This window comes from Episyrphus balteatus, chromosome 3 (assembly GCF_945859705.1).
Source record: "Episyrphus balteatus chromosome 3, idEpiBalt1.1, whole genome shotgun sequence".
NCBI lineage: Eukaryota > Metazoa > Arthropoda > Insecta > Diptera > Syrphidae > Episyrphus > Episyrphus balteatus.
This window is the reverse complement of record NC_079136.1, coordinates 128,158,145-128,170,505: the sequence shown is the minus strand read 5'-3', so window position 1 is coordinate 128,170,505 and position 12,361 is coordinate 128,158,145. Positions and strand designations below refer to the sequence as shown.

Genomic DNA, 12,361 nt, shown 5'->3' with positions numbered 1-12,361 from the left:
CGGGAAGTGCCCAAAGGTCGGATTATTTTTTCGAAATCAAAAACCCGAAATTATATAAAATTAAAAATTTGCTCAAATTTTTCATTTTATATTATTTTTCGGAATTTCGGGATCCCATTTGAGATTTTCTGGATTGTATATGTTTTCGGGATTTTGGTAGTTTTTTTTTTTTTTTGGAATTTGGATTTTCGGGATAATGGGCTTTCGGGATTCTGAATTTTTGAGGTTTTAGGGTTTTCTGGATTTTGGATTTTCGCGATTTTGGGTTTTCCGAATTTCGGTTTTCGAAATTTTTACACTTTTGAGAGCTCCTTCAACTAAGCTCTGACAAATTGTTGCATTTGCTCAATAGACGACTTATCCTATTCTTATAAAATTTCGAGAGTTATATAGTTGAAAAAACGATTCGACCTTATTTTATCTATTCGTGTATCATTTTATTCATCCTCTACTGTGCCAACTTATCAAGATTTTTTTTTTTGTTGTTCTTTTAATCAAATTGATAAGTTTGTAGCAAAATTCTCTTTGGTTATCAAAAGAACCAACAAACAACAAAGTGTTCCTTTTGCTCCAAAGTCAAACCCTATAATCCAAAGACCCAACCACACATCAGTGGGTATAGAACGTGGAGCAGCTTAAAGCAGAGGAGTGTATAATAAACATGAACATAATGCAAGGCACAATGTTGGATTGGCTCTTTATTGAAAAATGTAAAAAAAAAAACACAACAAAACACAAAATAAAGTTACAAAGAAAAAAAAATAACAAAAATAGCAAGCAACGGAAGCTTCTAAATTCTCATTCTCTTTCTCTCTTGGATGCCTCTTGGCAATTTGATCCGCTCCAGCTCCAGTTGTGTTTTAGTTTTAGTGGTTCTTGTCATTTGAGCGATATCAGTTGACATTAAATTTATTATCCATCGCTAGGAACAAAATACGTTAAGCAAAGTGAAGCAGATCACAATTTTGTTTTGTTTTTTTTTTGGTATATAGCAAAGTTTTGAGCTTTTTTTTTTTTGTTTGATAAAAATTTAACCGGGTGGCAGTAGAGTTGTGGTGGTGGTGGTGACAATCAACGTGGTTCTGGAATTTGAATCAATTTTTCCGACATGATATTGAAACCTTGATAAAATGTTTTCAAAAAATATCAAATTATATTCGTTTAAGAAAAAAACGAAAAAAATACCTTAGCTCATTAAATTTTATTGAATAATTGAGTGTGTATTAATTTAGTTTTTGTTGTTGTTGTATCCTTCTTTGTCACCCCATTCGACTCATTGATCAATCAGTCGTTAAAGGTTTTATTAATGCCGGCATGCAGCGGGGGTGAATATAAATTCGAAATGCACAAGCAAGCATTACATTGACTTGTATACTTTGTTTGGCACACAAACAACAACAAAATAAAAAAAAAAGACAACAAATGAAAACAAAAGACAGACAGAAAAGTGAGAAATAAAAATGTGCATGTGCATCAAAAATACAACAAATGCACTCACTCAAACTTGAGCTGGACTTGAGTTGAAATTACAAAACAAAAATACAAAAACAGAGTCAAAGTTTAATGCAGATGAATGCAAAGAACAGCAAAATGTGTGATACAATAATTAATAATTCGAGTATGAAAGGGTAGAATTACAATAAAAAAAAAAAAATTAAATAAAACAACATACCTTGGGACAATTAGGTGAGTTTAATAAATATTTTTCTTGCTCAAAATACTTTCAGCAAAAAGTACATACATAGTTGTTATAATTTGTTTTGCTACCTATATAAAAATTTGAACAAAAAGTTAAGTAACTGATTACACTGGTCAAAAAGATTTTTGACACTAGAACCAATTATATGTAGGGGAGAGTGGGGCCAAATGTAACACTTTTTTCTAAAACCGATGGTTCTCCTACAAATTTGAAAATGGGTCAACCAGACCTTTTTTAAATTAAAGACCCATGTTTTATCTGCAAGATCCATCACAAAAATTTAGCAAAACATAACGGTAATGTTGAAAAATAAAGCTTCAAAAAAAAAAAATCGTGTTGTTTCAACTTACCCCACATACGGGGCAAAGTGTAACACATACCGGGGTAGGTTGTACCAAGAACTAAAAATAAGAGAAAAATACCTTTATTTATGTTTGTATTTATTTATTTTTAATTAATAACAATAAAAACAAACCTCAGTCATGAAATTTTGGTGCAAATTAAAAAAAAAAAAGTGGAGCAAATCCAAGATTTCCAGAGAAAATTTAACAGTAGTCTTAAATTAAAGTTATTTGAATGCATAAATTGTTTTATAAGCTTTATGAATTATTCAAGTGGTGGTTCAAAAAGTGTTTCCAATTTCAAAATAAATACAAATTCAATTACAAGCATTCATATCCAGGGTTGTTTATTATATTAGGTAAACAATTTTTCAGTATAGGTAGGTTTTTACATGGTACAACTTGCCCCGGAAAAATGTTACAACTAGCCCCAGCATGTAATTTTTCAAACAAAATCAATTTAAAAAAAAAGCGAAACTGATATAGACATAACATATACACGCAATTTGAGCCAAAACACAATTGCATATAACAAAAAAAACACTTAGCACTCTATCTTTTTCGGGTAAATAGGTAGACCAAAAATAGAATTTAAAAAAAAGTTACAAACATGCTTTTTTTGGGCACCACTAGTATAACTTCTCACCCTGTCGTCTAATCTTCAACTGAAGAAAATGTGCCGGTAGATATGGAAAAATTGAGCATTTTTCTCCTTTACGCGTTTCTTAATATTGAAAGGAACATCGCCTTTTTTAACTGTTAATTCTTACCCCTGTTACTTTTAGCCCCACTCTCCCCTACTTTGAAGGTGATGAACTCGAATCTGAAATCATTTATATTCTATAAGCCTTCGTTTTTTAAATATTTTTATTTAAAAATAAAAAAAATAAGCCGTTCAGGAGATTAAACTTATTACAGTAAATATTGTATTCGTCTAGAGAAAAAAGTGTTTTTTCGGCTGGTTTTAAAAAAATGTATTTTAGAACTTCGAAGACGTCTGGCAGAACGTCTGGGGGCTTCAATATTTGTAATCCCAGAATATTATCTTATTTTCTCGTAAATCACTGCATGTGATTATATACCTTAGAAATCAAAATCTGATTTTCGATCTTTTTTGCAAAAATCTAGCAAGGGTATTACCATGTTCGTAACGTACGATACCTTTTTTTATATCATGGAATCACCTTTTATTTTTTCGTTTCCCCAGAAAAATTATTTTTTTAAACATTTGCAGCAATAGAGTGTCGTGAAATAAGCCTGCCAGACTTTTGAATCCAATATCAGGATGCTAATACCTAAACAAACATACCCATTTTAAGCCTCTACTTGTTCTTAGACCATAATGTTATGTTACATTATTAAATCGAGTTCCTTTACTAAAATCCTAAATTTTTTCTATATAGTGTATGGCGTATGAGTAATTTTTATACGAAAATATTTCGATTGCAAATAATTCAGCAACCAGACGTTCCAGAAACTTTTGGTTTTCAGTTATGAATAGGGCTCAAATGGGCCTTTCTATTGATTTGATCGATTGATTCTTTTTTTGAAAATTTATTATTTTTAGGCCTTGATTTTTTCTCAAAAATCTTCAAAAAATAGATTTGTAATTTTTTTACATAAAGGGATAGGCCTATTCATTGTGAACTGAAATCAAAACTTTTTTGAAAAAGAACAGAGCATTTCACTTCAAATATTTTTATATACCTACTTCTTGATTTTACCAATTTAATTGGGAGACTGTTATTCTTGTTTGTGGTATACCAATTCAGAATTTCATTTCTTCTTTAAAAAAATTACCCTTTCACTCAAAATTATTCTGTATTATTCTCATAAAAAAAACTAAACTTCTTCACCAAGTTTATAATATGAAAAATCAGTTGCTATGAAACCTTGGTCGCACAAATCTCAACCTCTGAAAAAATACCCTTTGATGAAAATATTTTTAAATATCTTATTATTACCTTGTCCCTGCTTCTATCAAAATTAACTTTAAGACATGTTTCATGTGATTATACTGCACAAAACAATTATTTAACAGTTTTTTTTTTACCTTTCCAAAATTTTTCTTATAGACTCTTCATTCTTTAACTGCCTAGTTTCATGAGGTTGACAAGTTTAAAAAATGCTTTTTTTTTTTACTTTTTCGTACTATTTTACGAGTGTCACCATCAAAGTATAAAAATTTACATTTTATGTTTGCTAAGCATAAATTTCTATTGCACTGCTCTCTTTTTCATTATAAAACAAAAAAGGTGTCCTCATCATTTGTTTAATTTCAAAACAGAAACTTTCGCAATCTATAAGAAACACCCACATACCCCATAACCCAACTCAACACCCACATACCTGATAGTAATAGTTTGCTCATCAATCAAACAGAACCTAAATTATATACATGAATGTTATGGAAATATAGTTCATTACTCTTATCACTATATTTTAGCTACATGCAAATAGACTCGTGCTATGTGTCGCAGTTGATTTTACTTGTAAATAGCAAATAAGTACACCACATTATCAAGATGTTCTATTTCTGGCAGAGTATAAAAAGGTTTTTATGTTTTTGATGTGTTCTTTCTAATGTTTACCAGTTATTGCAGCACCATTTTTTGTTTTAAATTTATTAACTAGGTCTGTGTTTTCTTAACATCTTTTTCAACAAAATGATGTTTCTTTTCGTGTCTTCATTTTATTGATAACTTTTTGTTTAGTATCTGTTCTCATCTGAATAGGTGCAGAACTATGCAGAAATATAGAATTTAAATTTAAGTTTGTGACGGTGTAAGTTTTAGAAGTTTATTTTTAAAGAAAATTTAGTGAGTTCATTCACAAATCAAATGTTTTCTTACTCTTATAAATAAAAGTGTTTATTTTTACTGTGAAAAAAACTGAAGAACTGAAAAAAAAAATCCTTGTACCTAATTAAACCTTTTTCATATTTAAATTAAATCATAATTTTTTGCCTTCCTTTGCCTACCTACTTTGTGAATACAAAAATAATTTTCAAGGAATCAAATACCTTTTCAAAGTTACAATAACCGAGCATAAAAAAGGGTCAAATCCTTAAGCCTCAACTAGATTCCATGAAATTTGATGTTATGTCAGAGAGAATAAGGCAGCAAAAAAGAACTTCAACCTAATAAGGAAATAAAAAAACAGCTCTAAATAATGGGTTTGTCTGGGTATATAAATTATAGAGACAGTCAAAGAGAATGAGTTGCCAATATCAGAAAATCAGTATTCTTCGAAAATGACTTGGAAGTATGAAAGGGTTAGTTAAATATAATTTTTTTTGGTAAAAAACGATAATTAACAGGGTTTATCTATCCATGTCAACCGTCACTATAAATCTTGAGATGCAATGAGAAGGGAATGAAGCTATATTTTTCATAAGAATTCTTTGCAAAAAACAGAAGAGCCTGTTTTTCCGAAAAAAATTTGTATGAGATTAACAAAATTATATTTTTTAAGATCAAACGCACAGACCACTTTTTTTTAACTTCTCCATCATCTAAATTACCTAGCTATAGTTTTGATTAAAACCTCGAATTTTTTTTTCTACACGAAACCAATACTTACCTTAAAGGTTATAGAGCAAGTAAAAAATATTTATGGAAACTGAAAAAACAATTTCGACTATTAGGCTAGGAGCACACATGCGATTTTAGTCGCCCGATTATTCAGTCGCAAAAAGGATTTCAAAGCCTGTGCACACACATGCTTCCCGCGATTAAAAATTTGAAAATTGTGTCTACAGTCATTGGAATTCTTGTCATCTAATTTGCGACTGAATAATCGCGCGATCAAAATCGCACGTGTCACCTAGCCTTAAGCCTTACATAAGATTAGATATTATAGTTGAAATTACTAATGTATGGTCAAATAGCCAAAATTGTAAGAAATTCGACTAAAAATTAAAAAAAAATTTAATGCACACAATTTGCATTAAAATTTTTTTTTCATAGGAGAAAATTTTTTGTTTGCAATATATTTTTTTAATTCAAAATATTTTTTTTTGCAATAAAATTTTTATTTTCAATGCAAATATTTTTCAGTCGCAATAAAAAAAAAATTTTATTGCAAATTTTTTTCAAAGGCAATTAATATTTTTTTAATACCTTTTAATAGAAAACCAATGCATTTGAAAAAATGATTTTGTACCTACAACCCTTATTCTAGGCGATAACAGTGATGTTAAGCGATTCTATTTTGGGGCTGATATCCTTGTGTAGATTGTTTCATTCTTTGATAGAATTTTCACCATAGCCATAGCATTCCTCGATAGACTGGACCTCTGGACGCTTGGTGTCTCTTGAAATTTGGTATTCCTCTCTTCGTTTTTGGGTGTGAGGACTTCTATTTGCGTGTAGAGAAACACAAGCTAATAGCTTACGGCATTTCGAATGGCCGTTCCCATTGATCAATTTAGTTGAGAGTTTTATTGATGACATTTCACTCCGCTGTAAAATCTATCAGTCTAATGTCATTGCCGGCTGTTCTTTCTGACGTGACGGTCAAATCAACTGCGTTCTTGGCGTGAAAAACGCATAGTAATACCTTATGACTTCTTCGTTCTTCCTATCCCACTCATTTCTGGTTTTCATATTTCGTTATATGAAAAAAAAAAAAATACAGTGTCAATGTACTGTATTAAAAAAAATCATTAAAAAGTATCATTAAACTTAAAGATAGTCAAAGCTCTAATAATGAATGGTTTTTGGAGATTTTAGGTATTTAACTAAATTATTAATTCTGAATAATGAAGCATCATTAATTCTGCCATCTTCTAGAAAAATCTTACTAAAACCGTTCAGTTCCCAGTTATGAATAACAAAACAAAAAAAATTGATAAAACATACGATCTTCTACCGTGACAATATATCATTTCCATGCTCTCAATTTGACATTTAATCACCTAATTTAATTATCTATCTATCTATGTCAGTTTATTTTTGTTAGAAAAAAGAATGCACTATAGAAGCGTTTGTGTAAATATTTTACAGCATCAACTCCAGAAGTTTTAACTAGATCATTTTTTTTTTTTTTTTTTTTTGAGTTCGAATAATATTTGTTAAGTTCCTCTTTCATCGGAAAAAAAAACATTTGTGTAATGTTCTAAAAAAAAAGTTAAACTCAAACAAATAATTAAATAAATAGATAAATAATTTTTAACTGATGTAAGTTATCAGTTTGTTAAACTTCACAATCAGTTGGAATATCTTTTGTGCCATTCAAGTAAAAAGCTTTGTCTTCTATCAGTTCTTTTATTTTGTTATGGTCGCAGTCGCAGGTGATTGAACGGTGTGTACGCTCGTGCAAAGTAAGAAGAACGTCCGCGTATCGTTTTTGAATTTTCAATCAATCGCAATGTTTTAATTTTAAGATTAGATAAAAAAAAAATTTATTGATATCAAAGTTACTCGTTTTCAAAATATATAATAAGAATTTTTACATTTTTGCTAAATGGCATTTCTCTGTCAAATAGAAAGCACTAGCAAATATTTATTTATAAAAGTTAACTGCAACGCGTATAGATAGATAAGTAAGTTCCGCTCCTCAACAATATACTTATATTATTTAGGTTAAAATGGTATTAAAACTTTTAAAACATCAGATAAGACTTCAAAATATTTTGTTTGTATATTACTTTGCTAAGGTTTTCATTGGTTTAAATGGTTTCGAGTGGCATTTCTTTATTTAAAAGACTTTTCTTTAACTGGCAATATAAAATTTGGTGCAGTTAATTATTGCATCTTTCGTGGAAAAAAGTATCCATTTTTTTTCGAGATTATCTAAAGTGTAATTATTTTGTTTTAGTTGGTGAAAACATTTGTGTATCCGAAATTATCTTAAAAACATTAAATTTATAAAAAAAAATTTTTTTTTGGGTTTTTGAAAAATAAAATGATTTTTTTTTTATTTTCTTGAAATATCAAATTTTTCGAGAAGTGATATTTTTGGAATTTTTGGAATTTTTTGTTTTTTTTTTCAGGTGTTTTTATATATTTTCTACAATAGGCATGTTCTACAATAAGCCACATCAATTGTATTAAAATTTTGTTTCGAAACAATTATTTATAAAAATATGAGTTTTTAAAAACGGCTTAATAAATAATAAAATCAACTAGAATACTTTTTTTTCGAAATCAAATTTGTTCATATAATTCACCAAATTTGTTAATGAAAATTTTAAAAAATTCGAGCAACTTGAACTCTTAAGGAAAATTCCTAGGACACTGATTTAAATGATTCAAATTTTAGTTTTCAAAAATTCCCGTATGTATTGAAAATTGTCTCTTTCGTTTTTTCCCTAGTTCCTGTCTTTCCTGGGCAAATAAAAGACCTTCAAATTTTTTGAAAGGCTGTTACACAAGTTTAAGGCTCTTTTAAATTTTATTTTCAAGACCTCTTCCAAAATCTAATTTTATTAAATTAATTTTTTTTTTATTTTTACTTTCCAGATTGCATAAATAACCAAAAAAGTCAATTCACAACATAAACAAATAATAATGTAACCAAATGAAATCAACATCAAAAGTAAAAAATTTTAACCTGTAGTCAAGAACCTTCTATGAAAATCCTTCCAAAGTAAAACATATACATAAATCTAAGAAACTCATTTAACTTATTTCAAAAAAGGAATAAACATCACCCGATCGAAATATGACAGCAAATGGAGATTACCGATTACTCGGAAGGCCAGCTACTGACGGTAAGAACGCTTTTTTTTTTTTTTTAATTTAGTAACTTTTTCTCATAATCTCTCTTCCCACAGGCTATCGGACTTTAACAAACCGTCGATCTCTAGTCTGCCTAATAGTTGGCCTTGTTGTTGGATTCTGTTTTGCTGAATTGTTCCTTTTATCTGCGCCGCGACGTCCCGAATGGATGCCATATGCTGGTCATCAAATTGGCAACATCAATGATCCCCATAATAGTCACGATATGCTGGAACAAGATGGTCCCGAAGGTGAATTTGGTAGCCATACGCATTCAAATGAAAATAATTCAATAGCCAATCAGCTGTACAATGAAGTACGGGTTCTGTGCTGGGTAATGACCCAACCGGCTAATCATCAAAAGAAAGCGAAACATGTCCAACGAACTTGGGGCAATCGCTGTAATAAGGTTGTGTTTATGAGTTCCAAGGACGATCCAGAACTTGGAGCTGTAGCTTTGCCGGTTAATGAAGGACGTAATAATTTGTGGGCCAAAACGAAAGAGGCCTTCAAATATGTCTATGAGAATCATTATGATGAAGCTGATTGGTTTATGAAGGCTGACGATGATACCTATGTGATTGTGGAGAATTTACGTCACATGTTGTATCCATATAATCCAGAAGATCCAATGTATTTTGGTTGTAAATTTAAGCCTTATGTTAAGCAGGTTTGTTGAAAAATTTCTTTTTTTGACAAGTTTTTTTAATTTTATTATTTTTTCAAGGGTTACATGTCTGGTGGAGCTGGATATGTTTTGAGTAAAGAAGCTTTACGATTATTCGTTGAGAAAGGTCTTACAGAACCCAAATTGTGTAGACCTGATAATGAAGGTGCTGAAGATGTTGAAATGGGTAAATGTATGCAGAATCTTGGTGTTTTTGCTGGCGATTCAAGAGACACCAATGGACGGGGGAGATTCTTTCCATTTGTACCCGAACATCATTTGATACCGGGCCATGTCGATAAGAGTTTCTGGTACTGGCAGTACATATTTTATGAGACTGATGAGGTAAGTTAAAACACTGATTCTTATTTCTTAATAAATGTAGAAAAAGAAAAAAAAAATGTTACTCATACACCATAGTGACCTCTTATAATTCTTTCTCATACTAATGATTTTAATTTTTCATTTCTCAGGGACTTGACTGTTGTTCAGATAATGCTGTGTCCTTCCATTACGTCTCACCAAATCAAATGTACGTCCTCGATTATCTAATATACCATCTTCGGCCATATGGTAAAATTTTTACACCTGATGTCCTGCCACCAAAGATCTCCAAAGAAGAATATTTAGCTCAAGGAAAGACTAAAACTGATGTTAAAATAACAAAATCAAATACAAAAACCACAACAGATTAGTTAGAAAAAAAGAAAAAAATAGAACCTCAGTATAAAAAGCATTACAAAAGACGATCACGATTATGTGTTCACTAAACTAACAACTAAAAATTTTAAATAATATTTGAAGAACCTCCTTTAGTCATCTTTTATGTTGCTAAATCATAAATAATAAAAAAAAATTAAAAGTATTCAAATAATTAAAATAAAATCAAAGACTTTAATATTTTATTGTAAAAATAAAAATAAAATATTTGAAAACAAAAAACATTGTAAAAATACAAATTGAATATTTCTTAGAACCTTTGCTCCTCCCAGATTCATTATTCTGCATTGTTATTTTATTATATGAATTTTTCAAAAATTAAAAATACTATCCCATTTAAATTTAATTCGAAAAATTGTGAATTTAAAAGAAAGTCCAATGAAACCTACTTAAATATAAATCCTTTAATGTATATCTCCCTTAAATTTTAGAAAAGTAAATATTTTTTGTTTTAAATATTAAAATAATGTTCCCATTGATTTGCCATTTTTTGATTAATATATTTTTGTTTTTTAATTAAAAATTATAAAAATAAATATAAATATAATAAAATTTAGCTTATAAGTTTGACTGTACATTATTGCACTATTTTTTTTTTTGTCTAATAATTTAAAATTGTTATTAAATATGTTAATAAATTAAAAAAAATAATTAAAATAAGTATACATATGTAATTATTTAAAAATAAGGTTCTTGTAAAATTTCTGTATACCAAAGAATAACAAAAAGAAAATAAATATTCCAAAAAAATAAAACTAATTAAAAAAAATTATAAAATAATAAATTTTAAGTAAACAATTTGTTTAGTTATTATGTATTTATAAGTAATATATATTATAATTATTTTTATTTAAAAATACAAAAATGCCACAATATTTTATAAAAAAAAAAGAAGACATAAAATTATTAAATATTTAAGAATTTTATTGAATAATGAAAAATGTCTGTGAATTAAACTATAAATTATTGAGTTTTTTTTTATTTTATTATTGTTATGGGTTAAGATGCATGAAGGTAAGTATGATAGAGAAGTCGAACACAATGATGCCATTTTATGGTTTGACGAGATTCAAAAGTGTGTCTTATTTTTTTTTTTTTACCTTTTATGCTGAGCAAAAACTTTCTTGTACACTTTATTTTATTTTGCGTTTAAAATAAAAAAAAAAAATGAGCACCTGCTGAACACAGTTTCATGAGTTGTTTTTAAATTTCAATTAAAAAAGTCTGGGATTTAATCAATGTGTTTTAAATAGAATAAGAGGGTAAACATCCCTGCATTCAAGTAAAAAAATAAAATGGCATTTATTTAACCTTGAACCACAAATTTGTATGAATGTTGATAAAGCTGGTTCTAGTTTTTTGTTTTATGTATATATTATTTATTCTTTTTTTTTATTTTCATAGGATTTCTTTTTTGTCATTTTAGAAACTTATTTACTTGGTTTTTTTTTTTTAATGCTCGAAATTTCAGTTTCGATTAATTTTTGTTTGGTTTTCGCTCACAATTGGTTGAATGAAAATTTATCAAAACTCATATATATTTACATTGTACATACATCTGTTTAAAACACAATTATATAGGCGTTAAAGAACCACCTGAGCAAATTGTTTGACTCTCGTGCAAGCTTACTATGAATCTACACGGAAAAAAATATTTTGTTTCCCCAAAAGATTTTGAATTAGGTAATAAAATTATAATCTAATAGAACAACAAATATTGTTTCATTTTTAGTGGTCAATTTTCACATGAAATATTGTTTTAAAATTTAAAAAATTTACAAGATTTTTTTTAGAATTTCAGATTAATCTTGTTAGGAATCAGAAAGTATGTAAAAGAACTATTCAACTATTAATAGATCGTAATTTTTGCCGAAAAATATTTCAAAATAATGGAAATTCAAAGAACATGGACACCTTTTTGTATGGATTTCAAAAAATCATGAGGAGACAAATTTTTTTTTCCGTGTAGAGGTACCCTTGATGATTTTCTTTGTAGTCTGGTAGAACGTCAAATATTTTGCCAATAAAAATATGGTTTTTCAACAAAACACATTTTGGTAATGTTTTTAAAAGTCGCATTTAGGTAATTCAAAATAATACAGAAAAATATGTCTTCATAATTAACCTACCTTCGTCAAGGCAAGTTACGTTCTCTGGTACAAATTGATTTGAATTATAATTTCTATTTCGAATAAATTCTGTTATTTAAAAA

The 12,361-nt window shown here is 28.5% G+C and overlaps 1 protein-coding gene and 1 long non-coding RNA gene across 4 annotated transcripts; one reads left to right on the top strand and one right to left on the bottom strand.

Annotated features, from left to right (window-relative positions):
* Nucleotides 1-930: 930 nt before the first annotated feature.
* On the bottom strand, nt 931-1,285 carry LOC129913937 (uncharacterized). The gene is made up of 2 exons (XR_008772114.1): nt 1,186-1,285; nt 931-1,121 (listed from the first exon to the last, which is right to left on the bottom strand). It is a non-coding gene; the product is annotated as an uncharacterized LOC129913937 (long non-coding RNA).
* Nucleotides 1,286-1,298: 13 nt separating this feature from the next.
* Nucleotides 1,299-10,561, top strand: LOC129913936 (glycoprotein-N-acetylgalactosamine 3-beta-galactosyltransferase 1-like). 3 transcript variants are annotated; one of them, XM_055992935.1, is made up of 5 exons: nt 1,299-1,686; nt 8,505-8,755; nt 8,819-9,432; nt 9,490-9,774; nt 9,903-10,561. In XM_055992935.1, the coding sequence occupies exons 2-5, from the start codon at nt 8,707-8,709 to the stop codon at nt 10,122-10,124; spliced, it is 1,170 nt and encodes a 389-aa protein (XP_055848910.1). In that variant the 5' UTR covers nt 1,299-1,686; nt 8,505-8,706; the 3' UTR covers nt 10,125-10,561. The 3 variants fall into 3 exon arrangements, with proteins under 3 accessions (XP_055848910.1, XP_055848912.1, XP_055848913.1); XM_055992937.1 differs by lacking the exon at nt 1,299-1,686 and adding an exon at nt 7,341-7,585; XM_055992938.1 differs by lacking the exon at nt 1,299-1,686 and adding an exon at nt 8,196-8,319.
* The last annotated feature ends 1,800 nt before the right edge of the window (nt 10,562-12,361 follow it).